Below are 25,556 nucleotides of genomic sequence, written 5' to 3'. Positions count from 1 at the left end.
TTGCACTCCAGCCTGGGTAACAGAGCAAGACTCCATCTCAAAAAAAAAAAAAAAGACGTTTTAGAATTCTGCTGCAAGCCACCCCCTTGAGCTTCAGAATCACCAGCCACCCACCTGTAGCTACCACCACTCTGGCCTGGGGGTCTGGAGTCAGATCCTAGAGGATGGAAGCAAATCCTGCGTGTGGACACACGCCCCTCCCTTATTACCCTAAGCATAGCCAACACCAGGCTGCTGCTGAAAGTCTGGGGCATTACAAAGCTGAGAAGACTTAGAAGTGGCTATTACAACGCCTGTAATCCCAGCACTTTGGGAAGCCTAGGCGGGCAGATCACGAGGTCAACAGATTGAGACCATCCTGGCCAACATGATGAAACTCCGTCTCTACTAAAAACACAAAAATTAGCTGGGCGTAGTGGTGTATGCCTATAGTCCCTGCACTCAGGAGGCTGAGGCGGGAGAATCACTTGAACCTGGGAGGCAAAGGTTGCAATGAGCCGGGATCACACCACTGCACTCCAGCCTAGCAACAGAGCAAGACTCTATCTCAAAAAAATAAAAAAAATTTAAATTTTAAAAATTAAAAAGTGGCTATTAGATTATGCAGCATCTATAGTCCCTGGCCTAACGTCTCTCAAAGGAACTCCCTTCATCTCAAGGCTATCTCTTTACTCTTAACACCTTTGGCAAGCTACCAACAGAAGGGACTTTTCCCTCTACCTCTACCCTGACATATTTCAATTGAGCTGGACTCTCAGTAAATCAGAGTCAGGACCCCTGTTAAAAGAAGACAACCCGGACCGGGCATGGTGGCTCAAGCCTGTAATCCCAGCACTTTGGGAGGCCGAGGCGGGTGGATCATGAGGTCAAGAGATCGAGACCATCCTGGTCAACATGGTGAAACCCCGTCTCTACTAAAAATACAAAACATTAGCTGGGCATGGTGGCGCGTGCCTGTAATCCCAGCTACTCAGGAGGCTGAGGCAGGAGAATTGCCTGAACCCAGGAGGCGGAGGTTGCGGTGAGCCGAGATCGTGCCATTGCACTCCAGCCTGGGTAACAAGAGCGAAACTCCGTCTTAAAAAAAAAAAAAAAAAAAAGAAGACAACCATTGACCATTGGCATTATTGTTCAGAGCAGTTCAGTTAGGTCTGCCTCTTCCACTGTGAGAGCTGGAGTTTTGCCTTTACCAAACCAAGAAGCCCGCTCAAGTACTGGGAGAGGATTCTCCCAAATAAAAGAGCAGTCTTCATTTAAACACAAATCATATGTCCTAAGAGAACAATGTTTTTTCCGAGTTAAAAACAAACAAACAAACATAAATCAGAAAACTGCAAGCTGCTGCCACACTCGGTGGCCTGTAATTGCAGCACTTTGGGAGGCTGAGGCAGACGGATCATGAGGTCAGGAGATCGAGACCATTCTGGCTAACATGGTGAAACCCTGTCTCTACTGAAAATACAAAAGTTAGCTGAGCGTGGTGGTGCCTGCCTGTAGTCCCAGATACTCGGGAGGCTGAGGCAGAAAAATTGCTTAAATCCGGGAGGCAGAGGTTGCGGTGAGCCGAGATTGCACCACTGCACTCCAGCCTGGTGACAGAGCGAGACTCTGTCTCAAAAAAAAAAAAAAAAGAAAAGAAAAGAAAGAAAGAAAGAAAAAGAAAACGACAAGCCACTTTTGAATAGGAACCTATCCCAGGTCTGGCCACTGAGATTTAAGAAACACTGGGGTGGGCTGGGTGTGGTGGCTCATGCCTGTAATCCCAGCACTTTGGGAGATCCAGGCATAATGATCACTTGAGCCTGGAGTTTGAGACCAGCCAGGGCAACATAGGGGAGACCCTGTCTCTAAAAAAAAAAAAATTTTTTTAATTAGCCGAGAGTGGTGGCATGTGCCTGTAGTCCCAGTGACTTGGGAGGCTGAAGTGGAAGGTCAAGGCTGCAGTGAGCTGTGATTTCCCCACTGCACTCCAGACTAAGTGACAGAATGAGATTCAGTCTCAAATAAATGAAAAGAACCTCCAGGCTCAGTGGCTCACACCTGTAATCCCAGCACTTTGGGAGGCTGAGCCAGGTGGATCATGAGGTCAAGAGTTTGAGACCAGCCTGACCAATAAGGCGAAACCCTGTTTCTACTAAAAATAAAAAAAAAATTAGCCAGGCATGGTGGGCACACCTATAATCCCAGCTACTCAGGAAGCTGAGGCAGGAGAATCGCTTGAACCTGAGAGGCAGAAGTTGCACTGAGCTGAGATCATGCCACTGCACTGCAGGCTGGGTGACAGAGTGAGACTCCATCTCAAAATAAATGAAGAAAAAAGTCCGGGTATGGTGTCTCACACCTGTAATCCCAGCACTTTGGGAGGCTGAGGCGAGCAGATCACGAGGTCAGGAGTTCAAGACCAACCTGGCCAACATGGTGAAACCCTATCTCTATGAAAAATACAAAAATTAGCCAGGTCTGGTGGCACATTCCTGTAATCCCAGCTACTTGGGAGGCTGAGGCAGGAGAATCACTTGAACCTGGGAGGCGGAGGTTGCAGTGAGCCGAGATCGCACCATTGCACTCTCCAAAAGTAAATAAAAAAGAAAAGAAAATACAGGAGGCTGAGGCAGGAGAATTGCCTGAACCCAGGAGGCAGAGGTTGCGGTCCGCTGAGATCGCGCCATTACACTCCAGCCTGGGTAACAAGAGCGAAACTCCGTCTCAAAAATAAAAAATAAATAAATAAAAAGAAAATAAGGGCCGGGCGCGGTGGCTTAAGCCTGTGATCCCAGCACTTTGGGAGGCCAAGGCGGGTGGATCACGAGGTCGAGAGATCGAGACCATGCTGGTCAACATGGTGAAACCCCGTCTCTACTAAAAATACAAAAAATTAGCTGGGCATGGTGGCTCGTGCCTGTAATCCCAGCTATGAGGCAGGAGGATTGCCTGAACCCAGCAGGCGGAGGTTGCGGTGAGCCGAGATCGTGCCATTGCACTCCAGCCTGGGTAACAAGAGCAAAACTCCATCTCGGAAAAAAAAAAAAAAAAATGTATTGGGATCGCACTTGATAGCCCTCCAGTGCAACACAACAAGACTATTTTTTCTTTTCCTGCCTGCACCCTTACAAACTCAATACTGAAACATTGGCCATCTGCCAGGAAGAGTGAGAAGGCTTCGGAATTACAGATCTCAGTTAGAATCCCAGAGCCCCATCAGCAAACAATAACTCAGGAAACGCTCGTAGCAATCCTCAGCCTCCCGCCATGCCTGCTCCCTCCATATCCTCTTAGTTACCCTCTAGAAGGAAGAAAAGGAGACGCATCCTTCTACTCGCTCCCACCTGGGACTTGTCTGCCGGTTTGTGCCTTCGCTGTCCTGTGGTCCACAGTAGAGACATGGGCGACTGTCCATCCACTGGCCGAGGAGTGGGATTATCCTTAATCCCAACCCCGCCACTGCCACAGCCTTTCGGGGACCCAGCAGCTCTTTACTGGAGGGCTGTGGGAGAATCCCAAGGCCATATGGAATAAGAAGGACATTGAGATTTCTGCCCTTGGGTTGGATAATTTGCAACCTTGTACTGCAAAAGGGGCACAGCCTCATTGCATAAGCTTTTGCAGGTGTTCCAACCAGACCCCCAGTCCTCCAAGAAGATCCCAATTCCCTTCCAGCTGAGAGCAGCTCTTGGATGTCTATTCAGGGCCCCACCCCCTTCTTCCTCAGAACCTACCTCCCCTCCAATCTATTCTTTAGTCTTGCAAATTTTCCCTTTTAAAGCATTCAGAGAATGTTAAAATATTTCTTCTCAGCTTTGTTTTTCCTGACCCCCGGACAGAAAGAATTCTAGGCCATTTGTTGGAAGGGGGGAAGGGCCCTTAGAGGAGGTTGTGTTGTGTTAGACCTAAGGTGCCTAAAATCCAACATAATTCACCACTCTGAAGATTAATTTCTTTCTAGGTACCAACTTTTCTAGTACTTAAGAAAAACATGCCGGGTATGGTGACTCACGCCGATAATCCTAGCACTTTGGGAGTCAGAGGCAGATGGATCATGAGGTCAGGAGTTCAGGAGTTCAAGACCAGCCTGGCCAACATGGTGAAATCCCCGTCTCTACTAAAATTACAAAAAATTATCTGGGCGTGGTGGCAAGCACCTGTAATCCCAGCTACTCGGGAGGCTGAGGCAGGTGAATTGCTTAAATCCGGGCGGCAGAGGTTGCATTAAGTCGAGATCCTGCCGTTGCACTCCAGCCTGGGCAGCAAAGTGAGACTCCATCTCAAAAAAAAAGAAAAACATGTCCTCCTAATACCATGACTTTGATCTTATTCAATCTGTGCAATAATAAAAACCTGACCATACTATACAAAAGGTGAGTACACTCTTTTTTTGTCATTAAATTTCATTATAAAACTGGTCAACATTGGCCGGGCGCGGTGGCTCACGCCTGTAATCCCAACACTTTGGGAGGCTGAGGCGGGTGGATCACGAGGTCAAGAGATCGAGACCATTCTGGTCAACATGGTGAAACCCTGTCTCTACTAAAAATACAAAAATTAGCTGGGCATGGTGGCGCACGCCTGTCGTCCCTGCTACTCGGGAGGCTGAAGCAGGAGAATTGCTTGAACCCAGGAGGTGGAGGTTGCGGTGAGCCAAGATCACACCATTGCACTCCAGCCTGGGTAACAAGAGTGAAACTCCGTCTCAAAAAAAAACAAAAAAACTGGTCAATATTGACTGCAAATGGCCCAGCCTGCCTCCTGTGGAGACATAGCATCAAGCCTTATATAAGCCTGTGTCCTGATCCATAAAATGGAGTTAATAAAACCTGCCTCTCAGATCTATGGATAGTTAAGTGTGTTTATGAGCTAGGCACAGTGACTCACCCCTGTCATCCTGCACTTTGGGAGTCCAAGGTGGGCAGATCACTTGAGGTCAGGAGTTTCAGACCAGCCTGACCAACAGGGCAAAGCTCCCTCTCTACTAAAAATACAAAAATTTAGCCGGGTGTGGTGGTGGGCACCTGTAATCCCACCTACTAGGAAGGCTGAGGCATGAGAATCACTTGAACCTGGGAGGCTGATGTTGCAGTGAGGCAAGATCGCACCACTGCACTCCCAGAATGGGCAACAGAGGGAGACTCTCTCTCAAAGGGAAGGGGAGGAGAGTGGAGGGGGAGAGGGGGGAAGAGGGAGGGGGAAAGGGAGGGGGAGGAGACAGGGAGAGGCAGAGGGGGAAGAGAAGGGGGAGGGGGAGGGAGATAGGGAGGAGGAGGGGGTGGGGTGAGGGAGACGGAGGAGGACAGAGGAGGAAAACAGAAGAGGAGGGGGAAGAGGAGGGGGAGGGGGCAGGGAGATAGGGAGGAGGAGGGGGAAGAGGAGGCAGGAGGAGGGAGGGTGAGGGAGAGGAGGAGGAAGAGGAGGAGGGAGGGGGCAGGGAGACAGGGAGGAGGAGGGGGAAGAGGAGAGGGAGAGAGGAGGGGGGAAGGTGGGGAGGGGGGAGAGCAGGGGGAGGGGAGAGGAGGGGAGTTTATGTATATGAAGGGCCTATTCAGTGCCTGGAACAGCTAGCTGATGCTTAAGGTTTCTCTTGCTGCTCCTTCCTTCTCACATCTAATAAATCTTTTAACTTGCCTAATCTATATCCTACATTTTTCACAGATCTGCTCATTCCTCTTTACAAACCTATAGAAACTACAATCTTCCCTTTTTTTTTTTGAGACAGAGTCTCCCTCTGTCACCCAGGCTGGAGTACAGTGGCATGATCTCGGCCCACTGCAAACCCTCCTGGGTTCTCACCATTCTCCTGCCTCAGCCTCCCTAGTAGCTGGGATTACGGGTGCCTGCCACCACATCCAGCTAATTTTGTATTTTTAGTAGAGACAGGGTTTCACCATGTTGGTCAGGCTGGTCACAAACTCCGAGTCTCAAGTGGCCCACCCACCTCGGCCTCCCAAAGTGCTGGGATTATGGGTGTGAGCCACCCACTGTGCCTGGCCCAGAACTTCAGTCCTTTCTAGGGGCTGATCATTCTCACACGGTTGCAACAGACATTTCTGCTTCTACTTTTCATCTTGTTAACTTATGCTGTTTGTAGGGTGATTTCTCTTGTTATCTCTTGTCTTGAGTTCTTCTGCTATTGTTAAGGAAGGAAATGTTATATTCTTATTTATTAAGAAAGGTAAATTTACAAATTAAGTTTCTATCTTTTTCTATTACTAAATGACTAAAAATGGTTGGATTGATTTTCACGAAATTTGGGAGATTTGTTTGGGGTGGTCTGATTTAAAATATAGCACACCTGGAAACCCTCAATTTTTTTTCCATTTTGAGACAGGTCTCACTCTGACAAATCAGCTGGAGTGCAGTGGCGCGATCTTGGCTCACTACATCATTGACTTTCCAGGCTCAAGCAAGCCTTCTTTCTCAGCCTCCCAAGTGGCTGAAGTAGCTGGGACTACAGGCGCCTTTGCCACCACACTTGGCTAATTTTTGTATTTTTAGTAAAGATGGGGTTTTGCCATGTTGCCCAGGCTCATACTCGTAATCCCAGCACTTTGGGAGGCTGAGGGGGGCAGATCACCTGACCTCAGGAGTTTGAGACCATCCTAGCCAACATGGCAAAACCCGTCTCTACAAAAATACAAAAAAAAAAAAAAAAAAAAAAAGCCGGGCGCGGTGGCTCAAGCCTGTAATCCCAGCACTTTGGGAGGCCGAGGCGGGTGGATCACAAGGTCAAGAGATCCAGACCATCCTGGTCCACATGGTGAAACCCCGTCTCTACTAAAAAATACAAAAAAAATTAGCTGGGCATGGTGGTGCGTGCCTATAATCCCAGCTACTCAGGAGGCTGAGGCAGGAGAATTGCCTGAACCCAGGAGGCGGAGGTTGCGGTGAGCCGAGATCGTGCCATTGCACTCCAGCCTGGGTAACAAGAGTGAAACTCCGTCTCAAAAAAAAAAAAAAAAAAAAAAATTAGCCAGACGTGGTGTGCGTCTGTAGTCCTAGATACTCAGGAGGCTGTGGCACAAGAATCCCTCGAGCCCCAGAGGTGGAAGTTGCAGTGAGCAGAGATTGCACCACTGCACTACAGCCTGGGCTACAAAGACTCTCTCTCTCTCTCTTTCTCTCTCTCTCTCTCTCTCTCTCTCACACACACACACACACACACACACTAGCTGGGCATGGTGATTGGGCTTGTAGACCCAGCTACTTCGGAGGCTGAGGTGGGAGGATCACTTGAACCTGGGAGGTAGAGGTTTCAGTAAACCGAGAAGGTGCCACTGCACTCCAGCCTAGGTGACAGAGTGAGACCCTGTCTCAAAAAAAAAAAAAAACAAACAAATTACAAAACCAAAAAAACACACTCTTTTCTAGTTGGATGCATTAAATTAAAAAAAAAAAAAACTTTTAGTAGGCTGGATACGGTGGCTCACGTCTGTAATTCTAACACTTTGGGAGGTGAAGGCAGGAAGACTGCTTGAGCCTAGAAGTTCAAGACCAGCCTGGACAACATTGTGAGACCCTCATCTCTACTTTAAAATTTTAGGCCAGGCGGCATGGTGGCTCACGCCTGTAATTCTAGCTCTTTGGGAGACTGAGGTGGGCGGATAACTTGAGGTCAGGAGTTCGAGACCTGCTTGGCCAGCATGGCGAAACACCGTCTCTACCAAAGATACAAAAAATTACCCGGGAGTGCTGGCGCGTGCCTGTAATCCCAGATACTCAGGAGGCTGAGGCAGGAGAATCGCTTGAACCCAGGAGTTGGAGGTGGTGAGCAGAGATCATGCCATTGCACTCCAGCCTGAGAGACAGAACAAGATTCTGTCTCAAAAAAATAAATGAAATAATTAATTTTTAGTAAGAAACAGTGTTTTGTCTCTGTCGTCTTACTAGTGTGCATGCTGGCATGGTTGGAGCGGTCTCTCCTTGAAATGTTCTGTGCAGCACTCTGAAAACAAGCAGTAACTGAAAGGGTGGACTTGCATTGACTGTCTGATACATTGTCTGTAAAGAAGTCATGGTAGTTCTATGCCATGAACAATGAACAATACTTCTTAAGTAGGTTTTCTTTTTTTTTTTTTCTTTTTTTTTTTTTTTGAGACGGAGTTTCGCTCTTGTTACCCAGGCTGGAGTGCAATGGCGCGATCTCGGCTCACTGCAACCTCTGCCTCCTGGGCTCAGGCAATTCTCTTGCCTCAGCCTCCTAAGTAGCTGGGATTACAGGCACGTGTCACCACGCCCAGCTAGTTTTTTGTATTTTTAGTAGAGACGGGGTTTCACTATGTTGACCAGGATGGTCTCGATCTCTCGACCTCGTGATCCACCCGCCTCGGCCTCCCAAAGTGCTGGGATTACAGGCTTGAGCCACCGCGCCCGGCCGAGACGACGTCTTGTTCTGTCACTCAGGCTGGAGTGCAGTGGCATGATCTCTGCTCATTACAACCTCCATCTCCAGGGTTCAAGTGAGTCTCCTGTCTCAGCTACCCTAGTAGCTGGGATTACAGGCACACACCACCACAGCCAGCTAATTTTTTTGTATTTTTTGTAGGGATGGGGTTTCACCATGTTGGCCAGGCTGGTCTCAAACTTCCGACCTCAGGTGATCCACCCACTTCTGCCTCCCAAAGTGCTGAATGGACAGGTGTGAGTCACCACACCTGGCCAGATTTTAATCTTAAATAGATTTTTCCTTCTTGGTTTTTGTGTTTCCTTTTTCGTTGTTGTTGTTTTTTCCTTTTTCTTTTTTTTTTTTTTTTTTTGAGACGGAGTTTCGCTCTTGTTACCCAGGCTGGAGTGCAATGGCGCGATCTCGGCTCACCGCAACCTCCGCCTCCTGGGTTCAGGCAATTCTCCTGCCTCAGCCTCCGGAGTAGCTGGGATTACAGGCACGCGCCACCATGCTCAGCTAATTTTTTGCACCATTAGTAGAGACGGGGTTTCACCACGTTGACCAGGATGGTCTTGATCTCTTGACCTCGTGATCCACCCGCCTCGGCCTCCCAAAGTGCTGGGATTACAGGCTTGAGCCACCGCGCCTGGCCAAAATCCAATATCTTAAGCATGACTACGAAGTTCTTCACAACCTATCTTCAAATTACTTTATCATTTCCCTATTCATACACACCAAATTCTCAAGCGGCTCTTCTCTTTTTTTTTGAGACAGAATCTCACTCTGTTGCCCAGGCTGGAGTGCGTGGCACAATCTCAGCTCACTGCCACCTCTGTCTCCCAGTTCAAGCAACTCTCTGCCTCAGCGTCCTGAGTAGCTGGGATTACAGACACCCACCACCACGTCTAGTTTTTTGTTTTTTGTTTTTTTTTTTTTTGTCTTTTTAGTAGAGACGGGTTTCACCATCCTGACCAGGCTGGTCTTGAACATTGTGATCCATCCTCCTCGGCCTCCCAAAGTGCTGGTATTACAGGCATGAGCCACTGCGCTCAGCCAAGCTGCATTTCTTTCATGCTTTCATGCCTCCTTGTCTTCTCATTTTGCCTGGAATGCCTTTCCCCCACCTTCTGTACCTCATGAACACTTAGCTAGTTTTTGGAACCCAAACCAAAAGGGCACCTCCTCCATGAGGCTTTTGCAAGGGCTTCGGTGTCTGGGATTCCATATATATCACTGTTTTCCCCTCTGTTCTCCTATGTCTCTATATTAGCTTTTTTTTTTTTTTTTTTTTTTTTTTGAGACAGAGTTTTGCTCTTGTTACCCAGGCTGGAGTGCAATGGCGCGATCTCGGCTCACCGCAACCTCCGCCTCCTGGGTTCAGGCAATTCTCCTGCCTCAACCTCCTGAGTAGCTGGGATTACAGGCACGCGCCACCATGCCCAGCTAATTTTTTGTATTTTTTTTTGTAGAGACGGGGTTTCACCATGTTGACCAGGATGGTCTCGATCTCTTGACCTCGTGATCCACCCACCTCGGCCTCCCAAAGTGCTGGGATTACAGGCTTGAGCCACCGCGCCCGGCCTTTTTTTTTTTTTTTTTTTTTTTTTTTTTTTTTTGAGATGGGCTCTCGCTCAGTTGTCCAGGCTGGAGTGCAGTGGCACAATCTCATCTCATTGCAGCCTCTGCCTCCAGGGTTCAAGCAATTCTCTGGCCTCAGCTTCCCGAGCAGCTGGGATTACAGGCATCTATTGCCACACCTGGCTAATTTTTACACTTTGAATAGAGACTTCACCATACTGGCCAGGCTGGTCTCAAACTCCTGACCTCAAATGACCCACCCGCCTCAGTCTCCCAAAGTGTTGGCATTACAGGCGTGAGCCACTATGCTTGCCTAGATTAGCATTTGCATTATCATTTTCATTGTTAATGTGTCTGTCTTCTTGAGGAAAGGAGCATGTCCTATTTCTTCCTTATTTCTTACACTTAGAGCTCTAGAAATGTTCAATAAATGAGGGAATGATTAAATAAAACAAATATATGGAATTGGGGGAAGATACCCTTATATCTTTGCAGGATATGAATTGAGGAAACCCATTTATCTTTCCAAACTTGGACTGCAAGTGAGAAATGGCAGTGTCACAGACGTGGATGGGAGGACAAGGGGTGATATAATGAGTCATAGACCAGCTTGGAGCCTAGACCTGGGCGGGTGGGGACATAGGTCACCTTTTCTGGCTATTGAAACAAATGAGAGTTATAAAACTGTGGTCCACCTCTTGGTTCCATTACACTTCATACCTGTTTCTCCTGTCCATGCATTTGGAAGCTTGCCTGTACCTTGTAAATATACTCTCTGTAGCAAGTGACTTCTAGGTTTAAAAAAAGAAGAAAAACCCATACGTAATACTAGATTGGAAACTAGGAAAACTGTGGTATTCTTGAGTTATAATCAGGAGAGTCATAGGATTGAGAAAATCTCGATTAAATGAAATTAAATGATTGGAAATCAAGAAATGGTTTTTCTTAGAGTACCTTTGAATAAATTATTTCAAATGATCATGAATTGACTCATCTTTTAAAGTTGTGGAAACCTTTTTTTTCTTGAGGCGGAGTCTTGCTCTGTCGCCCAGGCTGGAATGCAGTGGTGCAATCTTGGCTCGCTGCAACCTCCACTTTCCTAGTTCAAGCGATTCTCCTGCCTCAGCCTCCTGAGTGGCTGGGATTACAGGTGCCCACCTTCATGCCTGGCTAATTTTTGTATATTTAGTAAAGACAGGTTTTCACCATCTTGGCCAGGCTGTTTTGAACTCTTGACCTCAGGTGCTAGGCCTACCTCAGCCTCCCAAACTGCTGGGATTACAGGTGGGAGCCACTGCACCCTGCCTGAAAAACTTTATTTTGAAGTAATTATTGAGTCAGGCATAGTAGCTCACTCCTGCAATACCAGCACTTTGAGAGGCCGAGGAGGATAGATCACTTGAGTCCAGGAGTTTGAGACCAGCCTGGCCAACACGGCAAGACCCTGTCTCTACTAAAAAATACAAAAATTAGCTGGGTGTGGTGGTGTAGGCCTGTAATTCCAGCTACTTGGGAGGCTGAGGCAGGAGGAGAGCTTGAACCTGGGAGGCAGAGGTTGCAAAGCCTGGGCTACAGAGCAAGACTCTGTCTCAAAAAAAAAAAAAAAAAAAAGTAAAAGTAAAAGGAAGAATTATTAGTTCTCAGAAAGTTACAGAAATAGGTGCAGTGGCTTGTGCCTGTGGTCTCAACTACTCAGGTGGAGGATGAGCCCAAAAGTTGGAGGCTGTGGTGGGCGACAGAGTGAGACCTTGTCTCCAAAAATAAAAAATCAATATAAAAATAAACAAAACAGGCCGGGCACGGTGGCTCAAACCTGTAATCCCAGCACTTTGGGAGGCCGAGGCGGGTGGATCACAAGGTCAAGAGATCGAGACCATCCTGGTCAACGTGGTGAAACCCCGTCTCTACTAAAAATACAAAAAATTAGATGGGCATGGTGGAGCGTGCCTGTAATCCCAGCTACTCAGGAGGCTGAGGCAGGAGAATTGCCTGAACCCAGGAGGCGGAGGTTGCGGTGAGCCGAGATTGCGCCATGGCACTCCAGCCTGGGTAACAAGAGTGAAATTCCGTCTCAAAAAAAAAAAAAAAATTATTTTTAATTTTTTAGAGGGAGTCTTGCTCTTGTTGCCCAGGCTGGAATGCGATGGCATGATTTCGGCTCACGGCAACCTCCACCTCCTGGGTTCAAGCGATTCTCCTGCCTCAGCCTCCCGAGTAGCTGGGATTACAGGCACCCACCACCACGCCCAGCTAATACTTGTGTTTTTAGTGGAGACGGGGTTTCACCATGTTGGTTAGGCTGGTCTCAAACTCCTGACCTCAGGTGATCCTCCTGCCTCAGCCTCACACAGTGCTGGGATTACAGATGTGAGCCACCTTGCCTGGCCAACTAAAAGATTCTTTTACAATTATACCCATTCTCCTCTTCTCCCTGTCTATCCTCTCTCCTGTTCCTGGGAATGTTTTACATTTTCCTTTATTTGTTATTTCTCACTATTGCAAAAAAAAAGAAAAAAAAAAAAAGGGACAGATTCTCCCATTGATTTTTGTGTTGTTCTGAATGCCTTAAGCTACAAAGTTAGAGACTTTCTGTGCCCACCAGCGGGAAAATCATTAATAGTAACACAAGGAGGCCAGGCATGGTGACTTATGGCTGTAATCCCAGCTCTTTGAGAGGCTGAGGCAGGAGGACTGGTTGAGGCCAGGAGTTTGAGACCAGCCTGGGCAACACTGCAAGACCCCATCTCTACAAAAAAATTTTAAAAATTAGCAGGGCATGGTGACATGTGCCTATGATCCGCTTCTCAGGAGGCTGAGGTGGGAGGATCTCTTAAGCCCAAGAGGTCAAGACCAGTGAGCTGTGATCGAGTCACTGCACTGTGATCGAGTCAAGCCTGGGGGACAGAGGGAGACCCTGTTTCAAAAACAACAACAACAAAAAGTAACACAAAGAGCCCTCCCAGCAGAAATGATTGGATAGTTTCTAGGAAAATGTGTAGATAAGCGCTTGGCATGGTACTTAAAACTGATAGGACCTCAACAAATATTTATCAGGCAAGTACACTGACTAAACAGGGAGCAAGGCGTTCCCTAACACATTGTTCAAAGAGATGTGAAACAAGTCTCCATTTGTTCCAGAGGGCAGTTGTTTTCAAATCAGTAAAGCTGGCCGGGCACAGTAGCTCACGCCTATAATCTCAGCACTATGGGAGGCTGAGGTGGGCAGATCACAAGGTCAGGAGTTCGACACCAGCCTGACCAAATGGCGAAACCTCATCTCTACTAAAAATACAAAAATTAGCCATGTGCGGTGGCGCACACCTGTAATCTCAGCTACTCGGAAGGCTGAGGCAGGAGAATCACTTGAACCCGGGAGGCGGAGGTTGCAGTGAGTCGAGTTTGCGCCACTGCACTCCAGCCTGGGTGATAGAGGGAGATTCCATTTAAAACAACAAAACAAAGCAAAACAAAAACAAAAACAAAAAAACAAAAAACCAACTTAGTAAAGCTTATAGCAATAAAAGCAAATTTTTCTCTAAACAACAAAAGCTGAGCAAAAGATAGGCTAACAGGCCATCTATTTGGTTTTTCTTTTTTCTTTTCTTTTCTTTTCTTTTTTTGAGATGGAGTTTTGCTCTTGTTGCCCAAGCTAGAGTGCAATGACATGATCTCACCTTACTGCAACCTCTGCCTCCCAGGTTCAAGCCATTTTCCTGCCTCAGCTTCCTGGGTAGCTGAGATTACAGGCATGTGCTGCCATGCCTAGCTAATTTTGTTTGTTTGTTTGTTTGTTTCAGTACAGACAGGGTTTCTCCATGCTGGTCAAGGCTGGTCTTGAGCTCCTGACTTCAAATGATCCGCCTGACTCAGCCTCCCAAAGTGTTAGGATTACAGGTATAAGCCACTGTGCCTGGCTGCTGCTGCTGCTTCTTTTTTTTTTTTTTTTTTTGAGACACAGTCTCACTCTGTCGCCCAGGCTGGAATGCAGTGGCCCGATCTCAGCTCACTGCAACCTCCACCTCCCAGGTTCAAGTGATTCTCCTGCCTCAGCCTCTCGAGTAGCTAGGATTATAGGCATGTGCCACCACACCCAGTGAGTTTTGTGTTTTAGTAGAGACAGGGTTTTTTCTTGTTGATCAGGCTGGTCTTGAACTCCCGACCTCAGGTGATCTTCCTGTCTCAGCCTCCCAAAGTGCTGGGATTACAGGTGTGAGCCACCATGCCTGGCCTCACAGTACTTTTAAAAGCTCCCAGGTGATTTTGACTTACTGACTCCTTGGGAAGCATTGCTAGAATCTACTTCCAGCAAAGGAATCTCCTGCTATTTAAATGGGGTGGGAACATGAAGAGAATAGATAAACTTATATGAGTGGCACTATTACTTCATAAATCCATACGTAGGTAAACAGTGCTAAATGACTAATTGCTTTTGCCCGATGCTTTGGATGAAATGTCATCTTAAGTTGTGTCTTTATTATTTATTTATTTATTTAGAGACAGAGTCTCACTCTGTCACTTAGGCTGGAGTGCAGTGGCATGATTTTGGCTCACACAACGTCCTGCCTCCTGGGCTCAGGTGATCCTTCCACCTCAGCCTTCTGAGTAGCTGGGAATCACAGGTGTGCTAAAGAATTTTTGTATTTTTTGCAGAGATGGTTTTTTGCCATGTTTCCCAAGCTAGACTGAAATTGCTGGGCTCAAGTGATCCACCCCTCTCGGCCTCCCAAAGTGCTAGGATTACAAGCATGAGCCACCGAACCCAGCGTATTAATTTATTTTTAAGCTCATCAGACCACCAGAAGCCTGAGTTAGTGTGGCAAACACTCTCACCAGAAAGGGAATTAAATTACCTTGTAATTTAAGACATCACGATGGTGTAGCGCTATCACCCTCTTAACCGCGTCACTGGATGCATGTAGTGCCTATATGGGAAAGGGGGGAGGAGGGAAATCCTCAGCATTGCCGTAGGCTCCGGTAGGAGTCCCCCTACCCGTCCTGTGGGACCTGTCTGTGCCTTGCCAGACCTTATGCTATCATCGCACCTAAATTGAATGTCTTGGCCTCCAACCCACCCACTAAGGTGTTATTCAGTCAATGGTTACAGGACATAATAAGTAATTGACTAGAATTTGCCCAACAACTTTACACGATTTTAACCTCTGCTCCCATTTTTAACCACCACTATTGCAGCACAAGTTGTGTCACTCTGACACTGAGGTAGGTAGATTCTGGCATGGCTCTCTATTTAAAAGTTTTTCATTTATTTTTCCTTTTTTTTTTTTTTTTTGAGATGGGGTCTTGCTCTGCTGCCCAGGCTGGAGTGCAGTGGCTCTATCTTGGCTCACCACAACCTCCACCTCCCGGTTGAAGCAATTCCCTTGCCTCAGCCTCCCGAGCTGGGACTATGTGCCACCATGCTCGGCTAATTTTTGTATTTTTAAAAGAGACAGGATTTCAGGCCAGGCGTGGTGGCTCAAGCCTGTAATCCCAGCACTTTGGGAGTCCGAGGCGGGTGGATCACAAGGTCAAGAGATCAAGACCATCCTGGTCAACATGGTGAAACCCCGTCTCTACTAAAAATACAAAACATTAGCTGGGCATGGTGGCGCGTGCCTGTAATCCCAGCTACTCAGGAGGCTGAGGCAGGAGAATTGCCTGACCCCAGGAGGCGGAGGTTGCGGTGAGCCGAGATCGCGCCATTGCACTCCAGCCTGGGTAACAAGAGCCAAACTCCGTCTCAAAAAAAAAAAAAAAAAAAAAAAAAAAGAGACAGGATTTCACTATGTTGTCCAGGCTGGTCTTGAACTCCTGACCTTGTGATCTGCTCATCTCAGCCTCCCAAAGTGCTGGGATTACAGGTGTCAGCCACCTCGCCCAGTCTTTATTTTTCCTTTTTATTTATGTATTTATTTTTTGAGACACTCACTCTGTTGCCCAGTCTGAAGTGCAGTGACGCAATCTAGGCTCATTGCAACCTCTGCCTCCCTGGTTCAAGCAATTCTTGTGCTTCAGTCTCCTGAGGTAGCTGAGATTTTACAGGTGCGATTCATCACACCGAGGTAATTTTTGTCATTTTAGTAGAGACAGAGTTTCACCATAGTGGCTAAGCTGGTCTCTAACTCATGCCCTTAAGCAATCTGCCTGCCTCAGCCTTCCAAAGTGCTGGGATGACAGACGTAAGCCACCGTGCAGGCCTGTAAAGAACAACTGGAAGGCCGGGCGCGGTAGCTCAAGCCTGTCATCCCAGCACTTTGGGAGGCCGAGGTGGGTGGATCACGAGGTCGAGAGATCGAGACCATCCTGGTCAACATGGTGAAACCCCGTCTCTACTAAAAATACAAAAAACTAGCTGGGCGTGGTGGTGCGTGCCTGTAATCCCAGCTATTTAGGAGGCTGAGGCAGGAGAATTGCCTGAACCCAGGAGGCGGAGGTTGCGGTGAGCCGAGATCGTGCCATTGCACTCCAGCCTGGGTAACAAGAGCGAAACTCCGTCTCAAAAAAAAAAGAACAACTGGAGAGGCAGAAATTCTAAATAGGAAGAAATAAAAATAAAGAGATATGTTACCAAAAAAAACTTTCCTTTAATCTGAAGCATACATATGTTTTGGCAAATGTAGATATATAATTGAAACTAATGAATGTTCTTAATAAAATCTAAAGGCTCCCCTATGATGAATGAGTGTATGAATTAACTTAAAAACTGGTTTTGTATATACAGGCCAATAGACTACCAACTGGATTTGTTATTTCATTCACAAGAACCAGAGGGGAAAATATCTCAATCACACTTGATTTCAACACACCAAGCCACCAAGCCAAACAACTAATAAACGCCCACAAAGAACGAAACTATTCTGAACTCGTCATTCAGCAAATGCAGATGATTATAATATTATGACATGCATAAAATTGTGTAAAGTAGATGGTAACTGACCTTTCATTGAAAAGAGGAGGAGTCAAAGATCCTCAAAGGGTTGGGACCTCCTGCTGTCAGTCCCGAGGGAATTTCCTGTTGTCACCACACCTCTGAATGAGTCGTCTGAGCTCGCTGTGAGCAAAACCCACAGGGGAAACTCTTAAGCCTCTTCGAAGTAAATTATTCTTGTGAACGTGACACACGATCTCTCCAGTTTCCATGTTGAGATTCTACGTATTCATCAGTTTTATGTGCTTGGCAAGAGCAGGTAGGTCATTTACTAATTGCTTTTCTTAACTGCTTTAAAAAAGTTGTGTTGTCATTTTGCATCTCATCATTCCACTTCCTTCAGTGAATGTTTTAAGTTCCATAGAGTTGTTTTTAAGGAAAACGATATAGGAAGCCAATATTATTTCCTTTCCTTAAAAAAAAGAGATATAGGTTAAATGAACTTTCTAATCCCCCCCAAAAAAATTCTCAATAACAGAGGAAGCTTCTTTTGAAATTAATAACAAAGCTTCTTTTGAAATTACTTCTTTGAATTAATTTCTTTTTATGTACAACAATCAGATATGTTGAAAAATCTAGAAGTCTTATTTTGTGTCTTGGCCTAATTATCTATGCCTTTCTACCTCTGTGAAATGAGATGATTTATTATCTGGAAATATAAAAATGTATCTTAATGATATATTTAATATATTGAGGGTTGGTTTTTATATTTTCATGCATTGAGAGTTTATTTAAGCTATTCTTAGAGAAAATATAATTTTATATAGATAAACTCCTTGGAATGGTTCCTAGCATACTTATAACTTAAAAATTATTAATCATAATGAAGAAATCAAAATTAAAATCTTAATGTACCTGATAATGTAACAAAAATAAAGTGAAATGCTTAAAAAAAATAAAAGTCAAGCCGGGCGCGATGGCTCAAGCCTGTAATCCCAGCACTTTGGGAGGCTGAGGCAGGTGGATCACGAGGTCAAAAGATCGAGACCATCCTGGTCAACATGGTGAAACCCTGTCTCTACTAAAAAAATACAAAAAATTAGCTGGGCATGGTGGCGCATGCCTGTAATCCCAGCTACTCAGGAGGCTGAGGCAGGAGAATTGCCTGAACCCAGGAGGCAGAGGTTGCGGTGAGCCAAGATCGCGCCATTGCACTCCAGCCTGGGTAACAAGAGTGAAACTCTGTCTCAAAAAAATAAATAAATAAATAAAAGTCAACACTTTGCAGCCTTTTTAGGAATTCAGTTTTGTTTCATGTAGCTGTGATAATGAAGGCTGGTATAATTTTTTTTGAAGGGCAAAGGGTAAATATGTTACATATTAAGACCTGGAAAATTGTCCATGCACTTTAAGTTAGTAAAACCATTGCTGGGAATTTAGAATAAATTAATAACTTTTAAAAGAAAAAAGCCTCCTATTCAGATAAGTCTAATTGTATTACTTGTAATAACTTAAAACTAGATATAACCGAAATGTTTCTACATACAGGAATGGATGAAAGACGGTATGTTGACCATCTTAATTTTTTTTTAAAGTAGCCTTTAAATTAATGCTGATGCTATGAAGAAATAAGCAAACATTTTTAAAGTAACACAAAGTAGAAAAAGTAGAATTTAAATTTGCTGGTCAACTATAATTATAACTATGTTAAAATCATGTGTTTTTAGATGAATGAAGTTTAGAAGGGAAATAGAAACATAGTATTAGGATTTCTGACCTATAAATAAAGTTTTCTTTATATATGGTTTTGAAGTTGATTTTCTTTTTTTGAGACGGAGTTTCGCTCTTGTTACCCAGGCTGGAGTGCAATGGCACGATCTCAGCTCACCGCAACCTCTGCCTCCCAGGTTCAAGCAATTCTCCTGCCTCAGCCTCCCTAGTAGCTGGGACTACAGGTGCGCGCCACCACGTCCAGCTAATTTTTGTAATTTTAACAGAGACAGGGTTTCACCATGTTGACCGGGGTCGTCTCGCTCTCCTGACCTCATGATCTGCCCGCCTTTGCCTCCCAAAGTGCTGGGATTACAGGCATTAGTCACCACACCTGGTCTGAAGTTGATTTTCTAGGAAGTTAAAATCATACCAATGATGACATTTTTAACATAGAAGTCAACATTTTAAAGTCTATGTTTATTATCATTTTTAAATATAATAAATGAAAATAAGTGGCCAGGCGTGATGACGCATGCCTGTAATCCCAGCACTTTGGAAGGCTGAGGCGTGTGGATTACCTGAGGTCAGGAGTTCGAGACCAGCCTGGCCAACATGGTGAAAACCCGTCTCTACTATAAATACAAATTTAGCCAGATGTGGTGGCATGTGCCTGTAATCCCAGCTACTCAGGAGGCTAAGGCAGGAGAATCTCTTTTTTTCTTTTTTTTTTTTTTTTTTTTCAGATGGAATCTCACTCTGTTGCCAGGCTGAAGTGTAGTGGCAGGAGAATCAGGCAGAGGTTGCAGTGAGCCGAGATTGTGCCACTGCATTCCAGCCTGGGCAACAGAGTGAGACTCCGTCTTAAAAAAGAACATAAATTTAGAGGTATCTTAAGTGAGTTGGGGCTAACCCTAACACAGAAACCTGAGATGGCTTGTGGTAGTCTTTCATTATATATCTCCATTTATAAAGATAAAAAAATGGCAACTTAATTTTTTTGTGACCTTCCTTTTCCTTAGCATCTTCTCAGAAGTAAAGCTTTGTTTGATTCTAGAAGACTGTCACCGTTGCATGATAGAATCCCAGCAGACAGAGACACACAAGAATAAACTTCTATAGCTAGAAGGAAAAAATAGTACAGCTGTAGGCTAAATCTAATATTCTCAGTGTCTAGAAAACCATAACCTCGGAAGTTTCATTAGGGAGAGTGTTGAGTAATATTCATCAGGTAGCAGAAATTATTAAGCTCAAATATATGGACTTTCTGTTTTTCCCTCTGATTGCAGTGCAAGAATTAACAAGCGTTAAAATGGACCTCAGAAATCCCGAGGATGCAAGTCATTCGGTTTCAGAGATCTTTGTTTTCTTTTCTAATCTTTGTGAAATCATGTTAGGAATGTTTGCCACAGTCTTGCCAGTGAACAAAGCAATAGCTAACAAACTAAAGTACACTAGAATCCCCTGAGGGTTTGTTTAAAATGCAGGCTTCACCTGCAAAAATCCAAACTTAGTAGGTCTGGGGTGAGATCCTGGAATCTACACTTTCAACAATTTTTTGATTGGTCCTGGGGGCTCACACCTGTAATCCCAGCACTTTGGGAGGCTGAGGTGAGAGGACCAGTTGAGCCCAGGAGTTGGAGTCTGCAGTGAGCTATGACTGTGTCTCTGAGTAGCCATTGCACTTCAGCCTGGCTGAACAAGACCCTGTCTCAAAAATTTTCTTGCTCTGTCTCTATCTGGAACTTACAGGCACATACCATTGTGCCTGATCTGGAATCTGCTTTTTTTTTTTTTTTTTGAGACGGAGTTTCACTCTTGTTGCCCAGGCTGGAGTGCAATGGCGCAATCTCGGCTCACCGCAACCTCCGCCTCCTGGGTTCAGGCAATTCTCCTGCCTCAGCCTCCTGAGTAGCTGGGATTACAGGCACGTGCCACCATGCCCAGCTAATTTTTTGTATTTTTAGTAGAGACGGGGTTTCACCATGTTGACCAGGATGGTCTCGATCTCTCGACCTCGTGATCCACCCGCCTCGGCCTCCCAAAGTGCTGGGATTACAAGCTTGAGCCACCGCGCCCGGCCAAGAAACAAATATTTTACCAGGTTTGACCCTGTCCTACTGCAATCCTTTCTCAGTCTGGCTCAGGATGAGGTTTTGTTGTTGTTTGTTTGTTTCTCTCTCTCTCTCTCTCTCTCTCTTTTTTTTTTTTTGTTGTTCTCCTCATTACACAATGTTTGTTTGTTTTTTGCGATGGAGTCTCGCTCTGTCTTGCCCAGGCTGGAGTGCAGTGGTATGATCTCGGCTCACTGTAGCCTCCGCCTCCCGGGTTCAAGTGATTGTCCTGTCTCAGCCTCCCGAGTAGCTGAGACTACAGGCATGTGCCACCATATCAGGCTAATTTTGTGTTTTTAGTAGAGACGGGTTTCAACATTTTGGCCAGGCTGGTCTCAAACTCCTGATCTCAGGTGATCCACCCACCTCGGCCTCCCTAAGTGCTAGGATTATAGGCATGAGCCACTGTCTCACCCTAGGATGAGTTTTTAATGTCTAATTCGGCATGGTCCTTCACATACAAAAATATAACCCTAGTTACTTTTCACATTTAAAAATCTTTTTTTTTTTTTTTTTTTGAGAGGGAGTTTCGCTCTTGTTACCCAGGCTGGAGTGCAATGGCACGATCTCGGCTCACCGCAACCTCTGCCTCCTGGGCTCAGGCAATTCTCCTGCCTCAGCCTCCTAAGTAGCTGGGATTACAGGCACGTGCCACCATGCCCAGCTAATTTTTTGTATTTTTAGTAGAGACAGGGTTTCACCATGTTGACCAGGATGGTCTCGATCTTTTGACCTCGTGATCCACCCGCCTCGGCCTCCCAAAATGCTGGGATTACAGGCTTGAGCCACCGCGCCCGGCTTTTTTTTTTTTTTTTTTTTTTTTAAAGACAGGGTCTCGCTCTGTCGTCAGGCTAGAGTGCAGTGGCACGATCTTGGCTCACTGCAACCTTCACCTCCCAGGTTGAAGCAATTCTCTTGCCTCAGTCTCCCAAGTAGCTGGGACTACAGGTGCACGCCACCACGCCCAGCTAATTTTTGTATTTTTAGTAGAGACGGGGTTTCACATGTTGGCCAGGATGGTCTCGATCTCTTTTTTTTTTTTTTTTTTTTTTTGAGACGGAGTTTCAGTCTTGTTACCCAGGCTGGAGTGCAATGGCACTATCTCAGCTCACCACAACCTCCGCCTCCTGGGTTCAGGCAATTCTCCTGCCTCAGCCTCCTGAGTAGCTGGGATTACAGGCACGTGCCACCATGCCCAGCTAATTTTTTGTATTTTTAGTAGAGACGGGGTTTCACCATGTTGACCAGGATGGTCTTGATCTCTTGACCTTGTGATCCGCCCACCTCGGCCTCCTAAAGTGGTGGGATTACAGGTGTGAGCCACCGTGCCCAGCCCCATTTAAAAATCTTAATAGAGGCCAGGTGCAGTGGCTCACATTTTGTAATCTCAGCACTTTGGGAGGCTGAGATGAGCAGATCACTTGAAGTCAGGAGTTCATGACCAGCCTGGCCAACATGGTAAAACCTCGTCTCTTCTAAGAATACAAAAGTTAGCCAGGCATTGTAGTGCATGCTTGCAATCCCAGCTACTTGGGAGGCTGAGGCATGAGAATCGCTTCAACCCAGGAGGTGGAGGTTGCAGTGAGCCAAGATGGCGCCACTGCACTCCAGCCTGGATGACACAAGGAGACTCTATCTCAAAAAAGAAAAGTAAATAAGGCTGGGCATGGTGGCTCACGCCTGTAATCCTAGCACTTTGAGAGGCTGAGTTGGGTGGATCTCCTGAGGTCAGGAGTTCAAAACCAGTCTGGCCATCATGGTGAAACCCCATCTTAAAAAAGAAAAGAAAAGAAATAAAAATCTTTAAGAGAAATCTATGGTGTGGATATGTTACCTCTCCCTTCTACCTATTCTTTTTTTTTAAGGTGTAGTATTGCTCTGTCTCTCAGGCTGGAGTGCAATGGCGCCATCTTGGCTCACTACAACCTCCACCTCCTGGGTTCAAGCGATTCTCCTGCCTCAGCCTCCCAGGTAGCTGGGATTACAGGCACGTGCCACTCATGCCAGGCCAATTTTTGTATTTTTAGTAGAAAAGGGGTTTTACCTCGTTTGCCACGCTGGTCTCAAACTCCTGACCTCAGGCTATCTGCCCACCTCGGCCTCCCAAAGTGCTGGGATTACAGGCGTGAGCCACTGCGCCTGGCTCCTTCTACCTGTTTTAATAAATAAGCATTGAACTCATTTTCTTTCTTTTTTTTTTTTTTTTTTTTTGAGATGGAATCTTGCTCTGTCACTAGGCTGGAGTGCAGTGGAGCAATCTCGGCTCACTATAACCTCTGCCTCCTCGGTTCAAGCGATTTTCCTGCCTCAGCCTCCTGAGTAGCTGAGATTACAGGCACCCACCAACATGCCTGGCTAATTTTTCATATTTTTAGTAGAGACGGGGTTTCGCCATGTTGGCCAGGCTCGTCTCAAACTCTTGAACTCAGGTGATCCACTCGCCTCAGCCTCCCAAAGTGCTGGGATTACAGCTGTGAGTCACCGCGCCCAGCCTTAAGCAAATACTTTCAGGCAGCATCAAGTCATAAACCTGACTGTGAACCTCTGTTCTAAAGAAGTTATTAGTACACATCTATGTCATGTTTGGGGGTGGGGTTGGGGGGAAGAAAGCTGGAGCACACCTTAGAAACCAAAACTCGAAATAAACAAGCAGTATGAGTCAGTTTTACTTCCTGACTGGAGCACTAACGTCAAGGTTAAATTAAGTGGAATTTAACTCCTGTCACTTCATTTTGGAGGTCAGTGGACCAAAGGGTCAAAGGCACCTTCATCAACGATGGGTCTGAGATACTTTCTGTTTTGTTTTTTTTTTGAGGTGGAATCTTGCTGTCACTCAGGCTGGAGTGCAGTGGCGTGATCGTGGCTCACTGCAACCTCCTTCTCCCAGGTTCAAGCAGTTCTCCTGCCTCAGCCTCTCAAGCAGCTGAGATTAGAGGCATGCGCCACCCCACCTGGCTGATTTTTGGTTTTTTGGTTTTTTTAAGATGGAGTCTCGCTCTGTTGCCAGGCTGGTGTGCAGTGAGTGGCTCAGTCTCCGATCACTGCAATCTCCGTCTCCCAGGTTCAAGCGATTCTCCTGCCTCAGCCTCCCGAGTAGGTGGGATTATAGGCACCTGCCACCATACCCAGCTTGTTTTTTGTATTTTAGTAGAAATGGGGTTTCACTACGTTAGCCAGGATGGTCTTGATCTCCTGATCTCGTGTTCCACCCACCTTGGCCTCCCAAAGGGCTGGGATTACAGGTGTGAGCTACCGTGCCTGGCCTGATACCTTCATTTTTAACCGTAAACCAACTCAGCCATATCAAGATGCTTAGTATGAACCCACCTTTGCTTACTGATTGTCACAGAATCTGAGAACTTCCTCTCCTCTTTCTCACACTCACAGTTGCTTCCTCAGTGGGTTATTTCTGTCCAGAATTCCATCTTTTTTCACAGATGCTTCTTTGGATACGAATAACGTATCTCTCTCTTTGAAGAGGTTTTCTTCTAGTCAGAAACGTGGGAAATAAAATTAATTCCTCCAAAATGAGGTATAAGCTAATAAGCCAGAGCTGAGTGTGTCGCTGAGACAGCATAGGCAGTTTTTTTGTTGTTTTTTTTTAAATTTAAGACAAGGTCTTACTCTGTTGCCCAGGCTGGAGTGCAGTAGCACAATCACAGCTCACAGCTCCCTGCAGCCTCGATTTCCTGGGCTCAGGCTAACCTCCTTCCACAGGCTCAGTGCAGCTGGGACCACGGGCATGTGCAACCACGCCCAGCTAATTGAGTTTTTGTAGAGACAGGGTCTCACCTTGTTGTCGGGATGGTTTTGAACTCCTGGGTTCAAGTGATTTTTCCACTTTGGCCTCCAAAAATTTTGGGATTACAGGCATGAGCCACGGCACCCAGCGGGAACATTTTTTTTTTTTTTTTTTAAAGAGATAGGTCTTGCTATATTGCCCAGGCAGGCTTTGAGCTCCTGTACTCAAGCGATTGTCCTGCCTCAGCCTCCCAAGTAGCTGGGACTACAGGCATGTGCTTCTACATTCATCTATCTATCTATCTATCTATCTATATATTTTTTTTGAGACGGAGTTTCGCTCTTGTTACCCAGGCTGGAGTGCAATGGCGCGATCTCAGCTCACCGCAACCTCCGCCTCCTGGGTTCAGGTAATTCTCCTGCCTCAGCCTCCTGAGTAGCTCGGATTACAGGCATGTGCCACCATGCCCAGCTACTTTTTTTTTTGTATTTTTAGTAGAGACGGGGTTTCACCATATTGACCAGGACGGTCTCGATCTCTTGACCTCGTGATCCACCCGCCTCGGCCTCCCAAAGTGCTGGTATTACAGGCTTGAGCCACCGCACCCGGCCCATTCATCTATATTTTTTTGGTTTTTTTTTTTTTTTTTTTTTGAGACGGAGTTTTACCCTTGTTACCCAGGCTGGAGTGCAATGGCGCGATCTTGGCTCACCGCAACCTCCGCCTCCTGGGGTCAGGCAATTCTCCTGCCTCAGCCTCCTGAGTAGCTGGGATTACAGGCACGTGCCACCATGCCCAGCTAATTTTTTGCACTTTTAGTAGAGACGGGGTTTCACCATGTTGACCAGGATGGTCTCGATCTCTCGACCTCGTGATCCACCCGCCTCGGCCTCCCAAAGTGCTGGGATTACAGGCTTGAGCCACCGCGCCCGGCCCATTCATCTATATTTTTTTGGTCTTTTTAGTAGAGACCAGGTTTTACCACGTAGGCTAGGCTGGTCTCGAACTCCTGACCTTAAGTGATCCACCTGCTTCAGCCTCCCAAAGTGCTGGGATTACAGGTGTGAGCCACTTGCACTTGGCCTGTATTTGTGTTTAGGACATTAGATTAGGGGTGGCAAACATTTTCTGTAAAGAGCCAGATAGTAGATATTTTCAGCTTTATGGGCCATC

The 25,556-nt window shown here is 46.1% G+C and overlaps 1 protein-coding gene across 2 annotated transcripts in view; it reads left to right on the top strand.

Annotated features, from left to right (window-relative positions):
* Positions 1-16,957: 16,957 nt before the first annotated feature.
* Positions 16,958-25,556, top strand: part of LIPH (lipase H) — a 56,287-nt gene continuing 47,688 nt past the window's right edge. For both annotated transcript variants that reach the window (XM_010337669.3, XM_074404664.1), the window contains exon 1: positions 16,958-17,136. In XM_010337669.3, coding sequence (XP_010335971.1) covers positions 17,088-17,136 — 49 coding nt within the window. In that variant the 5' untranslated portion in view covers positions 16,958-17,087. The remainder of the gene's footprint in view (positions 17,137-25,556) is intronic.

Source organism: Saimiri boliviensis, chromosome 8, assembly GCF_048565385.1.
Source record: "Saimiri boliviensis isolate mSaiBol1 chromosome 8, mSaiBol1.pri, whole genome shotgun sequence".
NCBI lineage: Eukaryota > Metazoa > Chordata > Mammalia > Primates > Cebidae > Saimiri > Saimiri boliviensis.
This window is presented reverse-complemented; position numbering and strand designations above follow the sequence as displayed.